The 27,743-nt window shown below is 58.4% G+C and overlaps 1 protein-coding gene across 1 annotated transcript in view; it reads left to right on the top strand.

The window, feature by feature from the left end:
- Positions 1 to 328: 328 nt before the first annotated feature.
- Positions 329 to 27,743, top strand: part of LOC111158702 (SPARC related modular calcium binding 2) — a 177,009-nt gene continuing 149,594 nt past the window's right edge. The window contains exon 1 of the mRNA XM_022520911.1: positions 329 to 412. Coding sequence (XP_022376619.1) covers positions 329 to 412 — 84 coding nt within the window. The remainder of the gene's footprint in view (positions 413 to 27,743) is intronic.

The following is a 27,743-nucleotide window of genomic DNA, read 5'->3' as shown; positions in this document are numbered from 1 at the left end:
TGTAACAGAGGGCGCAGCCCCGGGAGGCCCCCTCCGCCTCCAGCCCCCCCGCAGACCCGCGCTCTGGGCGCCCCCGGCTGGAGCGCGCGGCCAAGTGGAGCCGAGCGGGCGCGGCGGCGCGGGGGTGTGGCCGGAGGAGGCAAGGGAGGGAGCGAGCGGGCAGGAGGAGGATCCGGGAAGTTCTGGGGTTATTTGACAGCAGCCGGCGAAGCGGCACAGGACGCGGAGGGCCGCCGCCGGGTGCGGAGGGCAGCGGGTGGAGTCGGGCGCCCAGAGCGCGGGTGAGGACCGCTGCGCCCCGCTCCCCGCCGCCTTGCCGCGCGTCACCATGCTGCTCCCGCAGCTCTGCTGGCTGCCCCTGCTCGCCGGGCTGCTGCCGCCCGCGCCCGCGCAGAAGTTCTCGGCGCTCACGGTGAGTCGTCCCGCGCGGACCTGGCAGGCTAGCCCGACTCGCCCGCGCCTTCTCCTGCGGAGCGCCTGGGCGCGGGAAGCAGCTGACCCTGGGGAACGTGGCGCCGCCTCCCGCCTCGGGTCCGAGCAGGTGAGGCCCAGGCCGGTCCGCAGGCGGCTGCGTGGGCTTCTGGGGTCTCTCCGCCGCGTGGGGGTGCTCTGGGGTCCTGCGCGTCCAGCTGGCTGGTGGGCAGGGCCCGGCGCGGACACAGGGCTGAGGACGCCGGCGCCGCCCCGCGGACTGTCCGAGGGCCGCCCCGCCGGGGACACGCTCGCCCACTCACTGCTGTCCCTCCGGCCTGGGGCGGGCTCGGCCTTGCGTCCCTCTGTCACTTGGGCCCTGCGGGGGCACGCGCGGACCTGTGGCCGCTTGACTGGGAAAGGAGCTGCTTGTCCTGGGCGCTACTCCTGAGCCCCCTTTGGCTCGCCTGCTCGTCCCAGACACCCTCCCCAAGTGAATCTCGGAGGAAGCAGATGACATTACAATAAATATTATTTTCCCTCGTGTCAGCCGGCAGAAGTTGGGGGACAAGGCGTCTCCATGATCCGCAGTCCCCTTTCCCTGGTCCTCTCTTGGTCCGGGGGCTGCGCGCAGGCAGGCGCGCTCCCGAGCGCGTGGGTCACCGCGGTTGACCACTGTGTGTTTTTCTGTCTTAGCTGAAACTTCTCTGCAGCAGCCTTGGCCGGCAGCGCGCGGGGCCAAGCCGGGAGCTCCGTGCAGGGCGCGAGCCAAGCCACCCGCCGCTGGCCGGGCCGGAGTCTGCAGCCCCCAGCTTGGGCAGACCTCGTGCGCTTGCTGTGTTTGCAAACCCATAATTAATGCAATCTGCAGAAACGAAAACATTCCACTTAAATGTGTTTTTGAACAAGTGCTTGAGAAAACACGAAGGTGGAGAGAACACCTCTGATGGAGAGATGATTGAAGTAGTGGGGCTTGTCCTGAAGGGGTTTATTGTATCGAAAACACCTAAGGTTTGAAAGGAGCTGCGGTCAGGCTCTGCTTTTCAGCAAGTCTGAAGCAGTGCTGTGAGCCTTTTTCTTTCTTTCTTTCTCTCTTTCTTTCTTCCTTTTCAAGCAGTATGAGGGGAACGATGTTAGTGAGTTCACTGTTCATACTTAAAATTCTTCTGGAGCAGCCCTTGGGTCCCTGCCTTGTGTCTTGCAAATGACTTGTAGATTAGAAACTGCTCCCTGGAAGCTCCACAGCAGTTTCCCCAGGCTCAGCTTTCCTGCAGGACAGCTGTCACCCGGAGAGGCTGTCAAACTCTACTTCCTGTGGGTGCCCCCCACCCCGTGTGTCCACAGCCACAGTACGTACACACAGGCACACACACAAGTACCAACAGACCCCTCCCGCTCAGAGCACACCGAGGCTGCAGAGGAACAGAGCAATTCTCCAAAGAAGACACTGGCCTTTTCTCCCAGAGCTGGGAGAACCAGCTTTCCTACCCTTGCCATGAATTTTCTGACCGTGTAAAAGGTAGACTCCCACGGGCCCGCTTTCTGGGAGCTCCTGGATCTTTTGGCACCTCCCTGGAAAAGCAAAAGCAAGACGGTTTGTTATTAAATCTCTAGGTTCTTTTCCTTTCCCTCCCGGCCACTCTTGTGCGTAACTTACTTGGGACGTCTTGTCCTTTGCTTCTTGGGATGCTCCGTGTCGTTCCCAGCTGCAGGGGCCCTGGCTGCCTGCCTGGGGAGTCCAGTGTGGACCAAGGCCCCGCACTACACCCTCACAGAAGACCTTTGCCTTGAATCTGCACTTGCAAATATGATGCATGATGCTTTCACGACCAGAGGAAAATTTTAAAGCCCTAAAAGATTTTGGCATATCCCACCCCCCATCCCACCCCACAGCCCAGGAATTCAGCAAGTCGGCTGAGGCGTCCCGAGGGAGTGTTGGATGTGCTGGATCTTTGGCGGTGATCACCTCTTTCCGGATCACTTTCTAGTATTTGGGCATCTTCTGTTTCCTCGACAAGATTTACACCTGATCTTTAATCAGTCAGAGAGACAGCATCGGCCCGTGGCAGCCGGGGCGTCTTCTGGGTGTGTGACTGACTCTGGAGCTGTGCCTTAACTTTCTTAATCTCCAGATTCCCTATCGGCGACCTGGGGATAGAGTAATGTCTGTTGAACATGCTGTGAGGGTTCAGGATGAAGCCTTTGATACGCCCGGTGTGTGTTAGTTCTCCATTAGCGTTATTTCTCATGACACCCACGCCGTTGCCTGCATGATGCGGTTTCGACTGCTGTGATCGTCCGCTCGGTGCTGTGTCCTTCGGGTGTGAGGGCACTGGCTACACGGTGCTGTCGCCCGTCACAGAGCCTTCGAGCACGCTGCTTTGGTCTTGGCCTGTCTGTGTGCCTCGTCCAGGCGTGCAGGGGTCAACGGGCAGAGGAGAGAACGCGGCTTCCTCTGCGCCTTCTTCTGTCCCACCTTCTGTTGTGTCCTCACCTTGAAGCAGGGATCGTCCCCTACCTCTGTGGGTTGGGAGCTTGTCCCCCCGGCTTCCCAGAGCTGTGCATCGGCCCTCCTCCCTCCTGACCTGGACACTCTTTGTCCGGGGCAGTGCTGCCGGGGCGGGGGGCGGCTACTCCTCTGTGTGCGAGAGCGAGAGAAGGCACGTTGCCAAGTCATTCTTTAGAAACGGTGCCAGAAGGACCTTTGTGTTTTTCTTATGACTTTTGTTGGCTTTGCCTGGTCTCCTGGTTATCGATCAGACTTCGGTGTTACCGGCAGTCAGCAGATGGTGGTGGTCCGTGTGTTTGATCTGCCCTCATGGGGTCTACAGCTGTTCTTTCTTTAAGAAGTAGGTACATTCTAAGGTGAGATCATGTCCATTTCTCATGGGGATGCCTGGCTTTTTTTTCTTTATAAAAAATGAAAAGATTTAATCAATTTATTTGAGAGAGCAGGGGGAGGCGTAGAGGGGGAGGGAATAGGAGGGGGAAGAATCTCAAGCAGCCACCCAGGTGCCCACCCCCTCGTACTTCTGTGAAGGCTGAGACTACGGGTTACTTTGCGGTCGAGGTCGCCTGGGCGCACGGAGCACGTGCCTGTGGTCACGACTTTACTTTGTCGCGGGTGTTGTTGCACGGGTGCTAGTGGTTGGACGGCACACCCGCACCTGAATGTTTTCTGCATGGGCCCTGAGGTTCCTGGACCCCCTTCCCACAGGATTTGAGAAGGAGCCGGTGGGTTCCTTTGAGAACTGACCGAATGGTGTTGTGCCCACACACCAGAGGCAGACGCCTTGCCCTTCCCTGGGCCCAGCGGGCGCTGCCGGTGTCCTGGGCTCGCCTGTGGGAAGCGGCTGTGAGCACCTGCGCTCGGCACTCTGCCAGGGGCCCCTTGTTTGTGCTGCTCACGCGACACCTGCCACTGCCCACCCACAAACGTCCTGTTGCACCCAGTTCAGGACACGGGGGAGCTGCCCCTGGCCCTGAGCTGACGGAGCCATTTCCAAATTCAACCTGCATTTGTTTCTCTTCCTTTGGGGGATGGGTGTTCCCGGAGCTAACTTCCGTGTCCCCTTCAGGGACCTAGAATTGCTCAGTGTTGTTTTCCTCCCACCTTCTTGCTCAGGACTCACCAGTCAGGGCCGTGGAAGGACAGAGTCCAAACGGCTGTTTGCGGCCCCCGCGTGCACTTCTTTGCTTTGGAAGAGGGGGATGGAAACGGAAAGATGGTATTTGCTCATCTGTAAATTTTAAAATATTTCATCATGAGCACGCCCACGGGGGGACCTGATATTGATGTCACGGGAGCATCGGCACCAAAGTGTCCCCACATTTCCGGGCCACGAGGGTGAGATGTGCCCGCGGAGTTTCAGCGCCGACCACTCAGGGTCAGGGACTTCAGGCGACGACCCTGGGTGTTTGTTCTCCTCCTGCTGTGCTGCAGATGCCCTGAGCACGTGTGGTGCTCTGGGAGGGCTGGGCTCATCGCCAGCCCGAGACTGACCACCGACTGCAGAGGTGGACAGGGAGGAGGAAAGGAAATGCAACTGACGGTTTCCAACTAGAAGCCCTTGCATGTGACTGAACCCCAGCATCTGGAGGGTCACTTGAATTCTGGTTTGATATCAAGACCATAAATGAAACCATAAGTAACTTCAGGTCCTGAGAGGATTGCGTAATAAGTGGGCGCTGATGTGACAGCGGCTCAGGACAGCAGATTTCTAGGTGACTCTGCATCCAAATGCCTTCAGGAGCCTCCCGGATCTAGGGGGGCTGTAGTTAGGGTTAGCAGAGCACTGGGAGAGAGAGCAAGGTGACATTTACACATTTTGAATTAAAATTATACCGTTCTCCACATACCAGACACACACCAAAAATGACTGATGGATTTCTAGTGGGATTTTGAAATTGAAGAAGAAAAATTGAGAAATAACATTCTGAGCTCATTTATAGAAAACTAGAACGGTCCTCCTGTTTTACCGATCGGTGGTGTTGGTGGTAAGGCGGGATCCCACTATTAACATTCGTACGTGCTTAGAGTTTGAAAAGTGCTTGATGCATTAGATATTTAACTGAAACCTGCAAGAGGAAAGAATTCAGAAAATAAAATCCTAATTTCATATGGGCCAAGAAGAAATTATTCTAGAAGCATTAATAACAGACGGTCTTATGTGGTTTTGTAGCCCCAGGCTGGAAATCAAAGAGCAAAGATTCGTAATAACACACACACAAAACCTGGAGCCCAGTGAAATGTTAACGCATTTGTACTGTCAGAATTTTAAAAAGACATTGTAAGTGGAAGCTTGCGTGCCGTAATATCTGGCTCAGTTTAATTAGAGGTTTTGACACGAGGGCAGTCTCAGAGTGACGACTAGAACCGCGGTCATGTTCCGATTTTGTGATTTTGTTGTGGATGAGCTAATGTGGCGTGTGGCCCACGAAGCTGGCCCCGGAGACGAGCTGGAATGTCCACGCAGGAAGTGACCTCTCCTTTCCTCCGCCATGCGTCTTCCTTCGTTTTGCCTTCTTTTCCCACCGTGGTCTTTCTCCTTCTGCCCGAGTCACCGTGAATCGCCTCTGTTTTCATCACGGAGATCCCCGCTCTTAGTGAGGTACCTGTTAGCAGTTTCCATGCTGGTGCTCGCCCGGGAGCGCCGGGGTGGGCGTCCCCTCGGCTCGGCCCGGGGGGTCATTGTGCTGCGGGGGCGCCGCTGTCCCAGGACCCCAGCCACTAGCTGACCCACCCACTAGCAAGCCCCGCTCCCGGGCGGTGTTTCTCTGTGGGGGTGGGGGGTGCGCCGACACTTATGGTTTGAGGTTGCTGGCAACGTCCCTCCCGTTAATGGGGAAGTCTCGGAAAGCAGGACGCGTTTAGGTAAACACAATAATCCACGGTGCGTTTGATCACGGGCTCAGAGCGCTCGAGTGCGGCCCCAGCTATGAGGCCGCGTTCCATCTCAGATGTTCTCAAATTTGTTAGATTTCAGTCACTTCTTCAAGAACAAAGTTGCCGGTTTGTTGGCAAAACCACGCTGAGGTTCACGGGCCGAGTGGGGCTGTGTTGTGTGTCCGTCTTCCCCTCCGGCCAGTAACAAAGCCCCAGAAACAAAGGAATCCACGCTATGGGCGCGATGCCCATGCCAGAGGCAGCTGACTCCCTTCCTGGGATCAGGCGTGGGCCGTCCCAGCCCAGCCCTCAAGGGCAGACAGGACATTCCTGTGGACCAGGCCAGGGCGCTCCGGGGCCCATGCCCAGGCTGGGTGCCAGGAAGGAGGCCCTCTTGGGCCCTCTTGGGCCTCCCCCGAAGGCTGCCTTGGGAAGTGGTCTGGGTGGGCGTCCCTCTGCCCCAGCCCCTTTCCGGGTGGCAAGGGAGGGCACTGGGTCCTGTGGAGTCCGAGGAGGAGGAGACCCCTGTGTCCGCCCCAGACAGTGCAGACCATCCGACGGCCAGCAGCGGACCTCCTTCTTTGGAGGGGGCTGTGAGACTGTGCCGCAGTGGACAGTGTCTGAGGGGGTTTGGCACATACTCTGAGCGGTGACGGGAAGCGCGTCGCCGAGGCCACCAGTGGAGTGTTCTCATTTCTGAGGGAACCTCCTCAGCTTCCATGCTGTGCCATTGCTGATGAGCTCATGCACCCATGGGCGCGGGCAGGTGCCTTTCCCTGAACAACCTTGCTGTTGAGCCAGAGCCATGAGGAGTTGGGGTTCTCTGTGGCCCCCGTGGCCTGGATCTAACCCGGGCTCCATCCATATACATCCAGCGGCCTCTTTCTCCCTCTCCTGGCTCCTTTCTCTCACCACTTTGGCCCGTCATGAGAGGAGCCGGAGGGACACTTGCCTTTCTCCATGGGTCTGGCCACCGTCTCTGGATAGCCTCTCCTGGTGCACCTGTCACAGGCGTGCACTCTCCTTTCCTGCCCCCAGCTGTCCCGTAACACCGGGAACAGCGCACAAGGAACAGGATCACCCCAGAGGCACCCTCGCAGCTTTGCGGCTGCGCGTCAGGCATCAGTTGGAGCAAAGCCTTCACGGCCCGTGGAGAGGCACCGGCCGCTTGGAGACATGAAATGGAAATTACAAAATAAGATGATAAATTCCATGAGTGCCTGTAAATTTAGCACTGACTTGTGAGATATGAATGAAGGTTTCAGAGCAGAATTTAGTGCATTGTTTGTCTTCCGTGTGTACTGATTCTTTCCACAGAGGACCCGGGCGTGTGTAATCACAAAATTGCTTCAAGTTTATTTAAAATTAACATAAAAAGTAGATCTTTGGAAACCAGAAGTTAGTGTCCTGCCGTTCTGTTGGCTGGCAGGGTTGAGATGGTCCCATGAATGATGGGGTTCCCAGGCCACTGGGGCTAGAGCTCCAGATGGCATGTCACCTGCTGGCACAGAGATGTCCCTGGCACCATTGCCATGGGTAAAGGGTGAAATGTAGGTCGTGCTTTCCCTTCCTTCTTTCTGCTGAGAGATGTCATGTGCTCCAAGAAACTCTTAGACTCTTTCTTCGCTGTGACACAGCTGAGCCGACACAGGCCCATAGCTCGCCGTCCGGCCCGAGCAGCATGCAGGGCTGGGCTCGACTCCCCTCGCCTCCCCCTGGGCACGGCAGCCGCCACAGGATAGGCTGGCTGGAGGAGGATGGAGGGGGAGAAGAGGAAGGGATGGAGGAGGCCCCAGGCTCCTGTGGAACCAGCCGAGGGCCAGGACAGCTTGGCCGGCAAGTCTTTCATCTTCGGAAGACAGACACACCAAGTTCTAAACATGGAAAAGAGAGAGAACACAGACATTCCGGTGCCTTGGTCCGAGGCCATTCCTTAGGGAACACAAGTTGTCATCAGGAGGGCTCTCTTGGACCCGCAGCAACTTCGGAAGGAGTTTGGTTTTATTTCATTTATTTATTTATTTATTTATTTTATAGATCTTGTGTATTCTGTTTTCCATCATGTTTAGGGAAGATGACGAGGTGTTCTGGAGGCCAGATGCCTTTCCTCCTGTCCCCCAACTCCTTGCTTCTCCCGCCCGGGCTCTCTGTCCAGCATTTGCAGGACACTGAAGATAAAGGGACTAGTTCATGTGTCCCAGGCAATTGCTAAGCATTGCTCTGTGTCTGCCATCATCTGTTCTATGGGGTCCTTAGGGCCCAAGGCTCCCAGTTTCCTTTCTGAACAGGCCCCATTTCGAGCTCTGCTCGACAGGTATCCTTTCAGCAATGTGGTGGTCAGTCTAGATACAAGATCGCAGAAGCAGGTGGCAAAGCAGAGCCTTGTAAAGAGGCACTAGTGTGTGCTTGGCTAACTTTCCCATGTAGCTTTCTAAACTTGAGGTTCTGTTAAGCCAGTGTCCCCCTGTAGTTGCCCCCCCTTAATGTGTAAGTGGTATCTTCTTTGTTAGTCCTATCAAAACGGGATTTGCATCTTCATTCCCCTTATGCCAGTTGGGACCCTCCCTGGCTCCTGCAGATTTGTTGGGCTCTCCTCTGTCTTCCTGTAAGAGGGTTGTTGGCCTCGATGCGCCCGAGGGACAGGCCAGGACTCACTCCCAGAAGAGGAGACAGAGTGCATGTCCACTTGTTGCCCTGATTCACTGTTCCAGGGAAGATGCCCTGGGAGATCTGGTCTGTCTCCCCCTCCTTCACCCCACTTCAGAATCAATGACTTAAAAATCAAAACACCCCATCAGATTTCCAAGTACGGGTTCCTGCGAACTTACTCTAAAAGGCTTGTGCTAAGCCGGTAAGTGACATTTGAATCGAATAATGCCGTTCAGCCAGCGCCCAGCAGTCCCGACGGTGCCATACCCCGTTCCAGCACCGCGCTCCTAGGCTGTCTCCGGGGAACGTGGATGCGTTCTCCCAGCATCGGGGTGACGCCTCCAGGACTGCAGATTAGGGCTCCCGTGTGATACATTGTTTCGACACTCCGAACCCTGGAGACACAGCGAGCCAGCTTCCTGCGCTCTCACGATAGTATCTCATTTGTCCTTGTAATTGCGCTCTCACGATAGTATCTCATTTGTCCTTGTAATATCCTTGCCAAGACGCTGTATATACTTCCTGGGTGTATATATTTTAGATTTTGCAAACGCCTCAGGGTAGGGAAAGTGAGTAACAGCTCTGACCTGAACATACACGTTTGCTAAGTTGTAGCTTCGCAGAACCTGCAGATCTGTGCCCATGATCATCGGGTCTTCATCCTTAAAAGATTTAACTTTTGGAGGGAGTTGCCGCAGATGGATCATTGTCTCCGTTCAGAAATAGAATCCAGGTGGAGTCTCGGATCTCTTCTCCGGCACCCCAGGCGGCTCCGGCCCCTTCACACCCAGCCGGAAGGACAGGTGCTGCCCCCACCCCCGCCCGGCTTGCCGGCCGCCGGTTCCGACGCTTCCGGCACCCGCCACAGGAGGGAGCCCAAGAGCAGCCTGGCTCCTGGTGTGGGGGCTCCTGGGTAGGCTTTGGGGTTTGACCACCAGCACAGCCTCTGCCACCTTGACAAGGAAAAGACCTGACGGGCTCCTGCCGCTTGGTGTGAGTTCGGACACCACGTCCGGCTTTCCAGTGTTAGAGACTGGAGCTGTGGTGCAGAGATCAGGAAGGAAGCAACAGGGACAATTTGCATCTGATGTTCCCGGCAGCTGTAGTTCAAGTCTGGGGTCCGCTCGGTAAATGCATGGCTGCTCCCCGGCCGCCTGCAGGACTGCTGCGCTGAGGCCGTCGCGCTGTCTGCACCCCGGGGGCTGCGGCTGCAGGAACTGCTGGCTCAGGGAGTCAGATTACGCTTCCCTGGGGAATCCATACGATATCCCCCGTGCTCCAACCTGCCCCTTACGATGGGTCTTAACCTGAACGGAGAGCCGTGTAGCAGATCGAGGCCCTCCCGGGTGTCCAGGGGCACCCTCTGCCCTCCAGACTCCCGCTGACATCTCACCGCACCAGGCTCAGAAACCACTCCCGTTTCTTTGTACCCGAAACTCTGCAGGAAGTTCGGAGAAGTCACGATTGGCTCCACTCTCATCTCTGCTGCTTCCCCTTCCTTTATCCTGGGCGCTTCTTTCTGTTTCCTTCTGCTGTGGCTGCCATCGCCCCCGGACTCTGTTTCCAGAGGCCATCAGGAGGAGGGCCACGCTTGTCATCCTGGGGTATCCCTTCCCCAGCCTGGTTCTCATCAGAGCTGGGGCTCATTTCCAGGTTGTCCTCACGGAGCCCGGGTTGCCCTGCTGCTTGGTGCTGGGTTGGAGGGGCTGCCCCTGGGCTCTGGGGATCCTGGGCCATGGCCCAGGCCACGAGGGGCTCTGGCGTCTCATCTCCCACCAGACTGGAAATGTTTGTAAGGAGGCTCCAAATGGGCTCAGTAACGACCAGTCCTCACAGGCTCACATCACGCCTCCATCTCGAGGCTGTGTCCTTGGGGCAGCTTCTGGGGGTGAAAGGCAGGCAGAATCCATATCCTGGACAGGGAAGGGGGTGCGCGGCCTCCCAGAGCCCAGGTCCAGCTGTAGGTTAACCAGTGGTCATGGTCCCCCACGACCTTCCCCAGCAGGTGCACCTCTACCCGTGTGTGCTGACGTTGGCCTCAGGGAGGGCAGCGGGGCAGGAGGCTGCGCCCAGAGAGCAGCTCAGGCCCCGTGCGACCCCTGCATCCCTCCTCCTGGGGCTGCCTGGCACGTCGCCTGACGCCTCGTCCTTTCTCTTCTTACCTGAGCCCCAAATGTAGCAAAAAATGACAATTTAATTGACAAAGCTAGGGAGAGTTGGAGGTTAATCTCTTTCTGTCTCTGCCTCTCCCTCAGTTTCTCTCTTTAAAGCTTTTGGTCTTTCTGTCTCTCTGTCTCTTTCTCTTTCTGTCTCTGTCTGTATCTCTCTATCTCTGTATGTATTTCTGTCTCTCTCTGCCCTTGGGTTTCCTGAAGTTTGCCCAGCGCGCACAGAGTCACGCCTGGCCATCCTCGTCCTCCCCTCTGCGGCCCCGGGTACCAGCTGTGGCCCTGGAGCCGGGCCTCCAGCCTTGCCGGCTCTTCCCACACCAGGGAGGCAGGGTCACCTGTTCCCCATGGGGAGGGAAGAGAAGCCTGTATGGCACCGGGCTCTGTGAACCGAAATGTCCAAGAAGAACGCATGTGCTAACCCTGAATTTGACTCAGCCAAATTCTAACCAGGCTTTGCTTTTTTAAAAAAATCACTTTTTTTTTGGACCTTTTCTTCTTTACTTTCTGAGTTTCCCAGTTCCACTGAGAACCATAAGTTTCTGGCTGTGAGATCGAGGCTCTCAGGGCTGACATCCCTGCTGTCTGGGCATTCCCAAGGGCGAGCGTGCCGGTCGAGCCTCGGCTCTGCGGGCAGGGAGGCGGGGGCCCAGCGGGGCACAAGGGCAGGCAGTGCGCGTGAGCGAGGTGCCCTGCAGCCCAGCCCCGTCCCCGTGCTGGTGGGCTTCTCGGCGTGCGTGTTCCATGCACCAAAGGGCTCTCTGGAGGAGGAGGGACAGCCCAGGGACACACGTGATGAAGTCGTGACCCAGCACGCGCAGTGTCCGGATGGGCTCGAGGGAACAGGTTTGTGACAGATGTGGAGTCTCTCCAGGGGCCTATTGCTGGCTCCAGACAACGGGGACAAACAGGTCACTGTCCAGCCATGACGCTGGGCAGCGTCCAGCAGACTAGACGGTTGTGCATCACGTGACCTGTGCCCCTGCTGGAGCTGTGGACAGTGGGCTGGGGCTAGGGGAAGGGGTCATCACTCTCCAAAATGCTGCCCAGGAGGGGGCTGTCCCCCTAAGTTCTGAGGGTCTGGGTGGCAGGTCACGGTGGGGAGTGTGCTAGGCACAGAGGCGCCTGGACATGTACAGAGGCCTCATGAGGGTCTCCCGCGGCACGGGGGCTGGGCGCAGAGCACAAGGTGCTCTGAGAGGGTAGGCTGGGCAGCCACGGGGGCCCTCCCTGGCTGTCAGAGCAAGGGTGCGGGCAGAGAGAGGGTGCAGGCTGGTGCTGAGCCCATGATGCTGGGGGTGGGGGTGCATCCCATGGTTCTGGGGCACAGGGTGCAGCCACAGTGCTGGGGGCAGTGGCAGACGGGGTGCACCCTGTGTCCGGGGTTCCTGTTTCTGGCTCTTCAGCTGTCTGTCCGTTAGGGCGAGAGCGCACTGTGCCCCTCACCCCGACCCCAGACAGGGCCGTGGGCGGGCGGCTGACTCCCGCCTGACTGCAGAGATGCGCTTTCCGCAGGAGCTGCAGCGTCCGTGCCGGCCCGGCCGTCTCCACGCACCGCCTTCTTTCCTCGAGCCGAGGCGGAAGTGAGACCTTCGAGGGGGGCGGGCTGGTTGCCCTCGGTGGTGCGGTGCCCAGGCTGGCCTGAGGGGCCTGCCACGGGGGGCTGCGCTGGGTTTCGCCGTGGTGAGAGGCTGGCTTCTCTCCTCATTGCCTCTACCTGGAAACGGCCATGCTCAGGCTCTCTCCTTCCCTCCTTTAAATCCACTCGCTGAAGACTGAGACTCACTCACCTTATGGAGGTTACATAACACAATCAGGTAGAAAATGCCGAACAAAGGACACAACTGTCGTCATTACTCCTGGGTCCTGTCTCCGAGTCGCTGGTGTCAGATATGCCCGCGGGGCCGTGGGTTCGTGGTCAAGCTGTGGGGACCACTGACAGCACAGTGAAGGGAGACTCGGAGACCCCTGAGGCCGTCCTGACTTCACACAAGCAAGCAGCTGTGGGCACGCAAGTCCCCAGCGACGCACCAGGTGGCCCGCGGGGTGCACGACATGTGCTCTGGGCCCCTCCTGCCAGGTGTCCGCACAAGCCCCACGTGGCTTTCCAAACTGCCAGGGGCTGTCAGTGCCCTGGCCCGGCCCCCGAGGGTGACGATCCCTGAGCGCAGGACCCTGGAGGGCAGTGGGCTGGGACCTGAATGTGGGCATGTGGGCCACACTGGGAAGGACGTGGTTTCCCTTTGGGGTGTCAGTGGGTGGGGGCTGGTGTCTGAGCACTACTGAGCCACCGTGCTGACAGCTAGTCCCACACATCACCCTTGAGTGACACAGCAGCCTCCATGGGGCTACACTTGTGACCAGGGTGACGGCTGTGTGGGCCCTGGGGGGCGGTCTGTGGGGGGATGGGATGGGGATGTGGGGGTGGGGCATTATGGAGGTGGAGGCGGGATAGGTGGGGTGGGGAGGAGGCGGGGAGTGGGGCAGTGGCATGGGATGGGAGGAGTCTAGAGAGGCGGGGGGGGTGGGTCGTGGGGAGGCAGGGCATGGGTGGGGCATGGAGGGTTTGGGCCACCAGTAGGCGGTCCTGGTCCCAGGGGATGGTCCTTCCCTGGTGTTCTGACCTGGCTGGGTTCCAGTTAAAGCCAGGCAGGGTGGTGGGACCTGGAGGCGTGGCACACGGGGAGTGACCACATGTGTGCAGTGCAAATGGGGACCTGAGCGCAGCCGCGCTGGCCAAGGTGACCTGCTTGGCCAGCCTCCTCTGTGAGCACTGCCCAAGGTGTTTCTGGCGCTGGCTGCTGTCTGGGGGTGAGGACCTACCCCAGCGGGACAGAGGACAGTACGCCCACCCGAGGGAAAGCTCTGGATTTTCCACCAGTTTTTCTCCTCTCTCTCTTTCTTTCCGTTTAGAAACATTCTGAGTAGTCTAATAGGGACACTTGTGTTCCATTTCCTCCCGGTCGTCAGTCATTCTGTGGCTAACTCACCTCTTGTTTGCAGTCTTTTCTCTGGTGACACTCAGGGCACAACATAGAGCCGATCGCTGTCACCGGCCGCGGAAGTGGACACTGGGCCCCATCGTGAGACACACTCTCGTGTGGACTGTAGCACCACACAGGCCTCCTGGACTCGTGCTAGAGGGATGCTGTGAGGACGCAATTCTGCAGGAGGCGCCTCCCTGGGCCCCCACAGACTGGCCAACAAAGGGCCCATGGGGAGTGGGCAGCAGGACTCAGTCTGGCCTGCGCCCTGGGCTGCTGCTGGTGGTGGGTGGGGCCAGCTACTGAGCTCAGTCCTCAGGACTGCAGGACGGGAGCGTGGCCCTCTTCAGTCACCGTGCCCTGTGCTGGCCGTCCCTGTCAACACGCAGCTCTGCCGCACTGGTATACGGTCCAGCTCTCAGAGGGGAGATGAGCCTCCTGGGCGAGGCCTTCCCGCTCCACGTGCCCATCTCCCGATGGCTGTTTCCAGTGTGGCGCGCCGGCGTGCCCACGCCTAGGGCTCGCTCTGTCGCAGCCCCACGGCCAGGCCTGCTGGATGCCCTGGGTCTTGTCGTGTGCTGGCTCCGGCTCCTCCCTCTCTGCAGACAGCAGCCCTTCCTCCAAGAAGCCTTCCTGACCCTCGGTCGGTCTATCGCCAGCTCCGCGTGGGAGCTGCGGGAAAGCTGGGGGCGTTCCGTCAGGCGTATTGTTATTTTAGCTCTCACCCTGTAATAATTAAAAGCTAATTTATTAATTACGTCTTGGAAACCAGCATAATCTTGCAGTTTCATTTAGCAGAAGTTGCAAAGTGCGCCCCTTGCTGTGACTGATGCGCTAGAAATAGAGTTAGCAGGATGCTGAGGGGACTCGGGCGCGGCTCCCTCCCCTGCTCCGCGTGGTGGGCGTGCCGACTGTGCCACGCCGCGGCGAGGAACCCGGCACAGAAGGACCGAGTGCAGCGCCCCGGTCACACGGCTGATCGTCGTGGGCAAGGGTGAGTCCCTGGAGCGCTGGACGCTCTGGGGAGCAGGTTTGCAGACGAGGGTCTTGGAGCCGTGGAGTGTTCCGTGGACTCACTGCTGTCAAGGTCAAAGTCCGCTGGGTTTGTGGACAAAGAATCTGGGGCAGAGGCAGGAGCACAGCAGAGGCCGGCCGGGCGGGCCATGCACCGCAGCGTCCGGGCTGAAGTCCCCACACACGCGGGAGGAAGACTCCTCATGGCGCCTGGCGGGGTCGGGGTCGGGGGGGGCTCTGGGTCTGCAGGGCATCGTGCAGGGAGGGCTGTGGCCGTCTGGGAGCCGGGTTGTTGTGGTGGGGACGTCCCGAGTCCCTGTGGGGCTTCTCCCCGGCTGTCCCCGTCTCGCTTCTTCACGCTGTCCTCCAGGGGTGCTGTGGACTTCGAGGGGCTTCACGGGTGCGTGTGGTTCTTGCTGCAACGTTGAGCCCTGTGGAGCCCCAGACACCTCCTGAGGCGTGCGAGACGCGGTGGAATTCGGCTGGGCTCGCCTGGATGGACGGATGTGCCGAAAGATTTGGCAGGGGCGCGTCGTTCGACTCACGTGAGCAGTGGGCACACATGAAAATGGCTCTAGGGCGCCCAAGACCCCAGTCCCGTGAGTCGTTCCCTAGGAAGTCGGGGGTGTGGGTGTCCTGCTTCGGAGATGAAAAGAAATTCTAGAAGCCACGTAATCTTGAGAACTAACACCGCCCACCCACATGGGGCCTCCCGACACGCCGGATCTGTGTTACTGCGTCCCCTTCTAGACTTGCCCACGTGACTTTGAAAACCATGGTTGGGACGAGGATTGTGAACATCTGTACTTGGTAGCGTTGAGGGCTGGGGTAGGCGAGGGGGAGGGCGAGTCACAGCAGCAGCCTGGGAGCTTCGAGGGTAGAGGCGTGCTCGCTGCCACCATTGCGCAAGGAACAGCCCGAGTCGGGCACCTGGAGGAGCCGTGGCTGCGGCTTCTCCGACTTTCCGCCACCCTCCTTTGCAGGCTTCACGTTTAAGGGGAAACCTCGTGTCCAAGCTTAGCAAAAACGATTCAGCACCCAAACCTTCGTGGCATATCGCAATCATTTTTAAGGAGGACTTATTTTAGTGCAAATGTGTACGTAGACCAACTACTTTTAAAATTAAGGGTGCAGCGTGGTGTGAGCGCCGTTGTGGGTCTTCTGTGCTGTGAATGGTTGTTGCCTGAGGGCGAGGGATGGCCAGTGCACGGGTGAGCCCAGAAGGGCCGCGGTGGACCGTGGGGCCCTGACATGTGTCTGTTTGTAAGACGCCCATGCTTCTGTGCTGTTTGGTAGAACGAATAAGGAAAATCTCACCCCATTGCCCTGTGGTGTTGGCATACTCTGAACGTCAAGTGAGTCACTTGTAAATCTTTTGGGGTCTTTCTTAGAGACTGCGAGAAGGGTGAGGCACAGGGCGAGGCCCAGGATGCGCTTCCAGGGCCCCTGACCCCTGCTCTGCTGAGGCTGAGCGAGCTTCCGTCTTCCAGTGGCTTTTCAGTGCACTATCGTGTTGGGTTTCCTTTGAATATTTATTGGGAAGCTGGTGTGGAATTCTGGTGCTGTTAAAAGCGTTTGGATGTAAACTGAAGCCTCTCGCAGCACGTTTGACGAGGAGGAGCCCGTGCAGACCTTCGGTTCCTCTCATCGAGCCTGGTGCCCCGGCGGTGGAGGCGCGCCCGGCGGGAGAGCGGCAGCTTGCTGGCGCGGACTCTCCGTGAGCCGTGGACGCTCCGGTTGTCTCTGGGCACTGAGACTTAAAACGCGGAGTTCTAGGTCAGGGCTGCGATGCGGATACGAGGAGTCCTCGGCGGGAAGAGGGCACGTGGGCTTCTCAGGAGTGTCGTCACTTACTGAGTCTCCGTGACGGTGGCTCTTGTCTAGATCAGCCAAGTGGCCGGGGCTGTGCCCTCCTCCCACCCAGCAGTCCTTCCTTCTCCTCCCTTAACTTTTGCCGCTTTTGGCTCCCTGAGTGGCTGGGCTCAGCCGAGCTTGCCCCTCGAGCCCTCTTTGTGGGTAACTTGGGATTCCATTTCCGTCAAGTACCATGAAGGCCGTTCCCATATTCTGGAGTCCATGCCGAGCTCCGATGGATGGGCTTCGGGGAGATGTCGCGTTTTCAGTGACGTGGGAAATGCATCTGGTGTCTGCGGACGGGGTGGTTCTTTCCAGGCGGAGGATTCCAGGCTCCCCTGAGCTCTCTGCTGGCTGGGGTCACCTGTCCTCCTCCCTCATTTTGGAGGCCCAGCCTCTCGTGGTGTTGGACACGTTTCCAAAGGTAGGTTCTGGTGACTGACGTGGAATGACACCGTTAGGACATTTGGTGGACGTGCAGACCGCGTTGATGCAGAGATGTTGAAGGAGCGAATGGAGGTGAGTTTAGTGGTCACATGAGGGAAAATGCGCGGGAGACAGGGTACATCAGCTTGGGAAATGACCTGACGTCAGGGCTCCTAATGCTGTGCACTCTGTCCCTGCTCTGTGTGCAGGGGCCCGGCGGCGAGACTGAAAGGGGTGTGTCCCCGGCAAGAGGCTAAGTGGGTGAGAGGAACTGCTCTTCCTACCGTTTCCGAGATCTGCTAACCCTCAGCCATGCTGGCAGTGATCTCGCACACAAAGCAGGTGCTTCATTTGGAGGCTCCCACGTTTATCTGAGGACCCTGTTGGCGTCCGGCACTTCCAGGCAGTAGGTGTGACTCTCAGGGGGCTCGCTCCAAGTCCCCTCCCTCACTACCCAGCTCTCAGGGGCTCTGTTCCTCAAACATGCTTCTGACCCAAACTCGAGAAACACAGTCATAAAATGTAGGATGAGAATTACCTGCTTAACGTAAAGTCAAGCCTCTTCCCTCTCCATTTACCAAAGCTCAAGGCCGTTCGCAGCTGGTGAGTAACGACGAAGTGGTTTCAGTTGGTGTCTGTTGGCCACACTGACTCTTCTCTAGTCCCAGAAAGGGGGAAGCCCTTCCTTCGAGTGGCTTGAGAGGGAACTGGAATTGGATAGTGTCAACTTCTTCAATTAATGCTTGCGGATGCTTGAAGGGATTTGGTATCAGAATGCGGAGGGACGTGAGGTCGGGGGGGGGGAATGCGGACCGAGGAGGCAAGGTGCTTCTGGCACAGGTGGCAGAAGGACAAGGAACGACGTCTGGGTGACGTCCCCGGCTTGCAGCTGGCGTCCACCTGGACAATTCCCGCGTCCTCACACTTCCCAGGTGATCTCGGGGGACAGCTGCGCGGGGGGCCCCAGGACACTGCCGGAGTGTGGCGGTCAGGGACAGGGGTTTCCATGGAGAGAGGCTGGCCAGAATGGAGCTGAGGTCGGTTTCTGGTCACAACACGGTGCGTCCCTGGGACTTGAACCCCTGGTCCGTGGGGGCAGCCGCTGCGGGGCCGGCCCCATGGTAATTCCGGACGGTGGTTAGTGGCAGTTGGGCAGCCAGAGGCTGCTGGAGGGGCTGCTTGTCTGGCGCTACTTTGGGGCGTGTTACGTTCGCTGGGGAGAAGACAAGCGCCCCCGGCTGAAAACCACGTAGGGACATTAGCGCGATGCGCCAAGCACTCCTGGCTTCCTGGGTCTGGGCTTAGTTTATACCACGTCCCCTCACATTCCCGCTGCACCGGGGGTCCAAGGCCCAGCGTCAGCTCCCACCGTGAGGACAGTCGCACATGCCACAAATAGACAAACTTGAAGACACCGAGCGCCACGGACGTCCGTCACCCACGACTGACCTTGTGAGCGGTAGCGTTTCCCAAGTTTCCGGATTTCCCCCGGGACGGCACCGGTGAGCTTTGTCCTGCGGTGGGAGGAACAGCCCTCCTGGGACAGTCTCGTGCTGGAGAAGACCTCGGGGAGTGGGACGGAGCAGAGGGTCCAGGGCAGGGAGCTGTGACCACAGACTGTGGACAGACCGGAGAGACCCGGGAGCCTCCTGCGGCCGGCAGGGCCAACACGGAGGTGGCTCAGCAGCAGGTCCCAGGTGGGATGAAACCCCAGGGGGGGGGGGGGGGGGGGGGGGGGGGGCGGGGCCGGAGTGGGCCAGGCCCCGCCCACCACGAGAAAGCCCCGCCCCAGAGGCTGGGCCGCTGGCTCCTGGGCTCTCCCCTGCGCCCCACCAGAGGGCAGGTGTCAGAGCCGTGGCTAGAAAGGAGCCTGGTAGCCTTCAGGTCTTGCTGCGCCATTTAATGTGCACTTCTCACCAACGCGTCCACACATTCTTTCTGTTCTTTTCTTTTTCTTTAATAAAGAGTGGATTTCTGTGTTGGTTCATGTAGTCTTTGCTCAGCAACACTCTGATCCTACAGCTGCTGTCGGTGTGGGTTTTTGAAAATTAGTACTTTATTTCTTAAGTTCTGGACTGTCGCGAGAAGAGCCTTTGCTCTCAGAGGCCCTTGGTCTCCCCTCCCCTCAGCACTTCTGCAAGCCCCTCAGCTGGGCTGCGCTGGGTCGGGAGGGTGGCGGGGGCTGATGGCCGGGGCTGATGGCCGCCAGGCTGCCGGTGAAGTCCGTAGGCGGGGAAGGAACTTCTGTTGGAGGCCGTTTCCAGAAGCCTCTGGAAGAAAGCCTTCTTCTCATAGTATTTGTCCCAGAGGACAGATTCCGGAAGCCCCGCTGGGTGCAGGGTGCACCTGCGACTTACGTGTGTCAACCAGGGTGGGGCGTGGGAAGGAGGCCGGAGGCAGTGTCTTCCTCCTGGCCTGGACTCCCCGCGGGTGCTGGGGTGGTGCTGGGCGGAGGTGAGCAGTGAGGCCCGCCTGGGGCCTGGGCTGCTCTCTGCCACCATCTTAGGAAGCAGGGCTCTGGCCGGGGACTGTCCTAGCCCATTGCTGGAGGCCCCCGCATGACGGGGTGGTCACTGAACACTGGGGCCCGCAGCTCCAGCTACCCCTTGGGGGCCATGGGGCCTGAGCTCAGTCAGCCCCGAACCCACGCGCTTGGACTGAAATGCAAACCGTCTCTTGTGCACGTGAACTTGATCGCACGCGGCTCACACCTCAGCAAAGCTGTGAAATTGCTTTGGCCTTTGAGTGTCCTACTGGGTTTATTCAGACGCTGTCCCAGTAGATCACGGATCTTCTTTTGATGGCCCTGCCATGGAGGACGGTTTTTCAGACTTTTCTTAAATTCTGGGCAGTGCCGAACGTGGAGAGATCTTCTGTAGAGACAATGAGACTCTGGCAACCCGCTGCAGACCCGTCGTGTTTTCTGCTCAAACAACGGATGCGTTTCGTTAACACCTGCCCCTTAAACGTAACCCCGGGAAGCTGTACCTCGGCTCAGCAGGCACATGCTCAGTCGGTCGGTAACAGCACTGAACAAAATCAGAAGCCAGGGACAACATGCCGGCACGCTGACCCAGGGCTGTGTCCAGGCCCAGGAGCGGACGGCTGCAGGCTACTCCGTCCCCACAGCGACTGGAGCCTGTGAGGCCTGCGTGAGGTGAGGTGGGCTGTCGGCTCTCCCTGCTGCTGCCGCACGTGCTCACGAGTGTGTGGGGGCGTTCAGGTGGTTTTCAAGGCCGTCCTCTCAACATATGTAGATGCCCCGTGGAGACCTGGAGCCATCCCCCCTTTCCCGCATCCTCACGGGCCGAGCTCACTTTTGCAGCACACGGTAGGTGTTTCGGAAGTGCTGCCTCGGTAGCTGGCCGGGCTCGTGCGTACCCCTGCTTTCCCGGGGTCTCACAGGAAGCCGGAGTCCTGGGTAGCAATCGGAACAATCAGGTCCCATAAGCTGGCATCGGGGATGTCCACACGGCGCAGGTCTGGCCACCCTTAGCTGACGGGTCCCATCCTGTGCTGCTCAGGGACCGAGGCCAGGGCAGTGCGGCCCTCTGTGGGCAGCCACGGCCCCAGCTGTGGGCAGAGTCTTCCGTGGCCCCTGACTGGTAAGCAGGTCTCTATACCACGTGAGGCCCCGCCTTCCAGGGCGCTGTCTCCGGCCTTTGTGGGGCATCAGGGGAAGGGAGCTCCACCTTCTGAAATCTCCACTTCTCTGGGAGTTCCTGTGTGTGCGGTGCCGTCCCGGCTCAGGAAGAGTGTGGCAAACCTCCGGGGGGCGGGGGCTTCACTGGGGGGCCTGGAGCACGTTCTATAAACAGACGCACACGGGTTTGTGTAAACACAAAGGCTGGGCTGCTGGAGCACAGGGGAGCCTGGAACTCCAAGGGTCAGGGTTTGGAGACGGAAACGATCTTCTAAATCTTTCTGTTTGCAAACAGTGTCCTGACATCAACAAGCGTTAGTGGTTCAGAGCAGCGCGCAGACTCGGGCCGGCACCCAGACCCCAGTCACATGCCTTTGTAGTAAAAATAACAGAGCGTTAGGCTCCCTCCCGACGGAGCCAGTCCGGGAGATGACATTTAGGAAGGCGGCGAGCTTCGACTGCACCGCGAGCACTGCCAAGCTTCCTGGTCTGCAGGCTCATCGCAAATGCCTTCTCATCCCTTGAAGAAAACTGAACGGAAATTTCCAGGCCATTCAGGGGAATCTGACATGTGTCTTCTCTCCGGTCCCTGGGCTTCAGGGCTGACTTAGACGATAGTGTCCTCTCACTCGATGTGCTCACAGAAAAGACACACGGAATCGTATGTGCGCTCCTGTCCTCAGGACTGGCCCGTGTGACCGTGTGAGGGTCTCAGGCAGACCCCTCACGGTGTGGGCGAGGACCGACGTCCACCAGCACGGCCTGCCGCGCACAGAGCCCGTCGGCCTCAGTCAGGTCCCCTGAGGCGGGACCTGCCGGCTGTGGCCGGAACGCGCTCTTTCCAGTGGAATCTCAGACCCTCACGGCCCGCTGCTAGTCCTGCAGAGCGTCCTTCAGAACGAAGGCCCCGTCTTCCCGTCGTAGGGCATCTGTTCCTTCCGAGAAGGACCTGTCCGCTTTGCCACAAAGATGGCTTCTCATTTCAGAAAATTCCGAGTTTTAAATGTGGTCACCTGCGCCATTCGTTTGCTCTGTGTCAAACACATATAATCGAAGTTTTGAAAAACACTTCCATTTCAGGACCCCACAAAGTCTGTTTTCCAGGGACATCATGTTCAATGCATCCAAGGCCGCACATCCCAAGACGCTGAGGATGGGCAACCAGTCTGGCTTCTCCGCACGGCCTTTCGAGGCACTTCCAGAGTGATTTTCACCGAAACATAAAAAGGAAAGAAATACCAAATGCGAGATGCTGAGAGCTTCTCCTCTACCCGCCCCACCGTATCTGACTGTGTCACTGCTCAGATTTCTGTCTACGCGCATCGGTTGTGAAACGCTCCTCTTAGAAACCGGAGGACGCTGCCGTGAGTGGGGGGACGGCCCGAGGGGCCTCCTTGAGCTCTAGGACCAGCTGCTGGAGGCCACCCCGTCTCAGGTGCATGTCCACGAAACTTTCCATGCTGCTGTTGTCTGCGGCTCCTTGATTTGTCAGGAAACGTAAGATCAAGACTCCTGCCCAGTGAGGTTTTCGATGTCATCCTTCGCGCAGACAGAAGGGAGTGCCCTCCCTTGCCCTCCACGGCCCAGATGCGGAAGGAGCTCGATTTCTCGGGAACAGAGCCCTTTTCTGTGTGTCACTTTGTAGCCAGCACTGGAAGGCGGATGGGGGCCTCTCGCATCTCACGGGGGTGTGTGCGGCGTGTTGGGCAGCCCTTCCCCCTCCCCTGCCGCTGGCCCCACCCTGTCCTTGCTGTTCTCCAGGGTCACCGGAGCAAGTGGCGTCCCCTGGGGTAGGTTACGGCTGGTGCACCAGGCACATGTCGCCTGTCCCCTGGCCGCTCTGGGGCTACAGGTCCTCTGTCCCCTGCGGCGTCAGGTGTCCAGTCTGGTCCTGGTCCGCACACCTCAGAACGACGGAGGCTCAGCGGCGACCTCCGTTCTGACGGCTGGGCAAAGACCGAGGCCACCACAGCCTGCCTGGGAGGGTGCATGGGGAGGCGGCCACACCGGGCCAGGCCTCCCCCGACACCTGGGTGCGGTGCTGCTGGAAAGTACAAAATGTCGCATTCGACGGTCAAGGCACTCCCGGTGCGGCAGGACGGGTGGTCCCCGGGGCCCCTTCTTGTGGACACTGCAGGGCCTCGTTTCCTGGGTCTGCTGCCCTTGTTCCCACGGCTGCTCCTCAGCGAGTCCGGAGCCATCGCTGCCTCCCTCCTCCCTCGTGGTGTGTGAGTGCGAGCGTGTGTGTGATTGTGAGTGTGTGTGGGTGTGAGCACGTCTGCTTGTGAGTGTGTGTGGGTGTGAACGTGTCTGGCTGTGAGTGTGGGCATGAGCGTGAGTGTGTGTCTGTCTGAGTCCCTCCACAGCGTTGCTCTGATGCAACCACACGAGCACACGCACAGTCACGGGGTACGGGGTCGCGGCACATGGTCTCCTGCTGTCTGCTGTGTCCTTCCTTCAGCGCGTGAGCTGCCCCCAGCGAGGGGGAGGCTGGTGAAGGAGAAGGGCAGCCGGGCTCACCTTCCTGCGGGACTGTAGGTGGACAGCCGCCTGCTGAGCTGGTTTGGGCACAAGGGCGGGCGACATTAACTGCCCTCCGGGACGCCGCGTCACGGGGGTAAGGCTGGGGCTTTGGGGTAAGACGAATGAGCTCGCTGCTTCCTTGTTCTGAAGTTCCCACGGGCCTGCTGTCAGTGCCCGCTCCTGGGTTTTGTCCCAGGGCTGCCTGGTCCTCCTGTCCAGGCACCCTGTCCTGCACTGAGCCCTCTCTGTCCTCTGTCTGGTGCTTGGTCCTGGCCCCCTGGCCCTCTGTGCACCCCATGTCTTGTTAATGCCACGACGTCCAGGTCTTTAAACACCAGCTGCGGTCAGGTGGTTTGCAAATTGATCCGGCCGGCCAAGCCCCAGATGTACCTGCAACTACCTCTGCAAGGGCTCCGAAGCTCAGACGCGGTGCACAGCTGCCCAGGCTACACACTGCACAACTCCGGGGGTTCCCACGTGCACAGTAAAGCACTGTCACCGGCTCAGGCTAAGCTGCTGCTGTTTGACTTAGAAAACATGGAACAGATGACCGAGTTTTCAGCTAAGCCTCCCCCCAGCCTTCTGAGCATTTAACATTTTCCAGCATTTGGGGTGTGTGGGCCGGTTCCGAGGCGAGACCACGTTTTCCCAGTTATTGGGACGTGTTATGGTTCACTTCACTTTTGAATGACACCGCCCTGCTAACTACACAGAAACTAGTTTCTAGTCCTGGGACTACGGATTCAGACACGCTTCTGAATAAATTTTTTAAAAAAGGAAGTGAAGGGTGCCAGGTCGATGTGGCTGACCTCAGGTTAGACAGCTCTGTACTGAGCGGGTGCTCGTGCTCCGACTGACGCCAGATCGTTCTTACTGTAGCAACCACGGAGGTGGGAGACGTGGGGTCAGAAGACAGGGCCCCACGCGGGCTCTCTCCCTGAGTTAACTTCCTAACTTCTTGGTCTCCTCACGTGACGTCCGCGTGCTCCTCTCAGGTTTTGGAGACGATGCCTACAAAGGGTTGCTGGCCTCGTGTGTAACCAGCGCTGTTTTGTGCCTCCCTCGTCCCCGTGGAAGCAGGTCGGGCTCGCGCGTTTACTTATTTCTGAGACACCCGTGGAATGGCCGCGGGCCCACCAGGCACAGGCAAGACTGCCCAGGGGACGACGCATTGATCCTCCCCTCCTGCCTCCCACTCTGCTCCGTGAGGCACAAGGAGAGCGAGTCAGATGTGTAGGCAGAGGTCAGTTCTGTAAAAGCCTGTGGAAGCCTTGGGGAGAAGAGTGGGAGGTGAGGTCCAGCCTGGGAAGGTGGGGTGTGTCCTGAGGGCAACGGACGGGAGGCTGAGGTTAGCCTGGGGGTGGAGAGGACCAGCACCCCAGCTGGCCGGATGTCTGCAGCCCGGCGGGCGCTCACTGCAGGGACACTTGTCTGGTAGGAGAAGATGAAGTCCCGGGCAGAGGTGAGGGCGGGCTTGGGATGGAGGGTGGCAGGTGGCAGGGAGCCAGGCTCCCTCCAAGCCCTGGGATGTCACAGCAGGGTGGGGCTGGTGCCCTAGACCCGGTAGGACAGGTGGGAGCAGGAGGTGGTTGGGACCAGGTGACTTTGGCAGTCTTGGGGTGTGATGACTAGTGTCTGTGGTGTGACACAGGGTGCCAGGCTCTTCATGTGTCCGGTGTCCCTGGGCTGCCCGCAGAGCCATGGGGAGGGTCTGTTGCTCCCATTCACAGACTCAGAGGAGCATGCAGGTGTGGTGGGACCAAAACAGGGCTTGGACCTAGACACCTCGGTTTTGTTCTTAGTTATCGTAAACTGTAGTGGGCGGCTGGGACTGCCCCAAAGAGTGGGCCTGTGTTTCTGGGGAGTCCGTCTGGATCCGGTGGTGACAGGGGTGTCGGGGATGTGTGCTTGATCGGTGATGTTCACGGTATACGTCGGATCACTCGTTAGATGACAAGGTGGCCGCAGGCCCGGGGTATGTGCCCTCTGTGTGTTGATGGATGCTTGGGTGTTTAGTTTTGCTGTCGCTTTTAGTAACTCACACTTTGTCTTCCTTTACTATCTGTATCGTCCACTGGGTGATGGGCACGTCGTCACGTGTTTTCCCTAGGTTGGAAGTATTTTATAGGTTAAAAATAACATGTATTAAAATGATTTTTTGAGAAAAGAACAGTTGCCAAGGTCCACTGGGGGAATCTAGAAACAAAAGAGTCTCTCTCCCTTGTTATCTTGCCCCAGGGACGACACACGGTGATACTGCGGGGCTGACAGTTTGTGGTCTTGTGTGGTGTGTGTGTGCGTCCGTGTGCTGGATATGTGTACACGTGTATGTGCGTTTGTGGGTCGTGTACGGAGCCTTGGGATCCGTTCTACACTTCAAAAAATTTTGTTTTAAAACTTTAAATATTTTTTGTTTGGAAATGGTTTCTATACCTTTTACATGATTTTTCATGGACTATTACATTTCTGATGCATGGATTTGTAGAAATTTATTTATCCCAGCCTCTGTGGTTGGCTATTTAATTCTTTCAGATTTACTTTGCTATTAGAGATTAGATCGCAACGCGCAGTATGGTGCATGGTGTGATTTTTTTCTTCCCGTGTATTTGGGGAACGGAGTCGTTGCACATCCGCATTTTAAAGGCTTCTGATGTGTGTTTGGAAGCTGTCAGGGTTTCTGGACCCGTGGAACTCGTGGAGTTGTTGGAACTGCTTGGAGCACATCACCGCTCACAGCTCAGAACCAGCACATCTGCTCTTCTTGGTTTTAAATCTAAGAATCTGTACACTCGTTACAGGCTCTCACGTGTGGTACCGCTGAGGACGTCCCACCTTTAACAGCGGTTGATTGGAATTAGGGTAGTTCTGTGCCTCAGTTAACTTCAGAAGCTCGGTCCCTGCCGTTCCTTCTCATGTGGCTCCGCACGTCTCAAATCCTGATGTCATGTGGGAGCAGCAGGGTTCGGGCCCCACAGGAACAATCGTTCCCATGGACGCTCCAGCCCACCCACGGACGAACCCAGGGATTCTCAAACCAGCATGTGGAGCTCAAATGGAGGGGAGGCCCTGCAGGAGAGCGGCTGGCCAGCAGCCCGCACAGGCCTGGCCTCCTGCCTCGGGCTCCGGTCACTGTCGCTCAGCGGCTCGGTGTGCAGAGCGTGGAGTGTTCTCACCCACATGGCGTGCGGTTCGACGGAATCCCGTCACTGGTCTCTCACTGAGGAGAATTTCAGTAACCTCTTTTCTTCGAGGACAGTTGGACCTGTAACTGAGCCCTTTCTCTTTCTTCTGTGTCTGCGTCGGGGCCTGGTATGAGAGGAGAGGAGGGAATGAGAAGCGCGTGCTGAAGACACAGCAGCCCAACGCGGTCCCGGCTGCTGGGCAGCGGCTCACTGTGAGAGTATGTGCACACGTGCGTGTGCGTGTCTGTGCGTGTGCACACGTGCGTGTGAGGGGCAGCTCACTGGGAGACAGCAGGTATGCGTGCATGTGTGTGTGTGTGTGCATGGACACGCATTGAATGTGAGTGGGGCAGCAGCTCGCTGGGAGAGAGCATAGGCTCGGAGTGCGCCCACCGCCAGATCTTCTCACAGAGTGTGCCCACTGCTGGACGCCAGATCGAAGCACGGAGTCATAAACCACAGCTCCGGGCCTTGGAGTCCTTCCCTCCTGTTGGGAGCAAAGGCATAAAGCCCTACTGGAAAGAGAGTGGTGTGAGTCTGGACCTGCTCTGTGTCCCGAGGTGGCTGAGATGCTGGCAGTGGAAGGCTTCTGGGTAAACGAGGGGTGACCGTGGCTGGGTTGGTAGAGGGGAGCTGGAGGGTTAGCTGAGTCCCCGGACATGGGACTCCTCCCCAGAGAGGGGGTCGGGTGGGCAGGCCAGCAGGAGGAGGAGGGCAGGAGAGTGTTTCTGGGGAGCTGGACAGAGGTGACACCTTGGAACAGAGTGTGCCTGTGCCCAGCGTGGTGACGGGTGGACAGGAACGGGGCCCGTCTGAGGCGGGCAGCTTCCCGCTCGGCCGTCCGGCTGTGCAGGACAGAGAGCCGTGGTGCTGGGCGTCCGAACTCCGAGAGGGGAGCGGCGCGTCTAGTCCCGTGGGACGTCTGGTTTCGAACTGCTCAGGTTTACAGAGAAGGATTCTGCCGTCCATCAGTGAGTAACGACCTAGAACTGACTGTCATCGGTGTGTACCGCCAAGGCCATCACGCGTAGCCGGTCGTTTCTAAGTACGCTGGAACGTGTTAAGAGACTCCATTTACCAGGAGTTCTGCTCCTCAGAGCAAAGGGAATCAGGAAACGGGAAATGCTGGTAGGTTCTGTGTATTAATAAGAAAAGTCAGGAGTTTCCCTATGGGTTCCAATGGCTCTTCGTCAAATTTGAAAGTATTTCGTGTAATAGGTTAATTTTGTAATATTCTGAGTAATTCCGAGCAGCTATGAACGGACCGTAGAATGTCTGGGAATGAAGACAAGACTTAGGACGGTGCTCGCCATTTCTCCTTCACGGCCCACGCCGTGCCGTCGAACTCCATCTTCTCCCCATCTCGCTGTGGGCACCCCTGGTCCATTCTGGGTCCAGCCCAAGAGGGCTACGCCAGAGAATAGCTTCCGACTCCGGAGTCGCCAACGAGATCTGAGGCCACAATGGGGAGGCAAGGTCCCGGCTGCGGACTCTGAAGGCAGC

This window comes from Enhydra lutris, unplaced genomic scaffold (assembly GCF_002288905.1).
Source record: "Enhydra lutris kenyoni isolate GAN:26980312 unplaced genomic scaffold, ASM228890v2 scaffoldscaffold62, whole genome shotgun sequence".
Classification (NCBI taxonomy): domain Eukaryota; kingdom Metazoa; phylum Chordata; class Mammalia; order Carnivora; family Mustelidae; genus Enhydra; species Enhydra lutris.
This window is presented reverse-complemented; position numbering and strand designations above follow the sequence as displayed.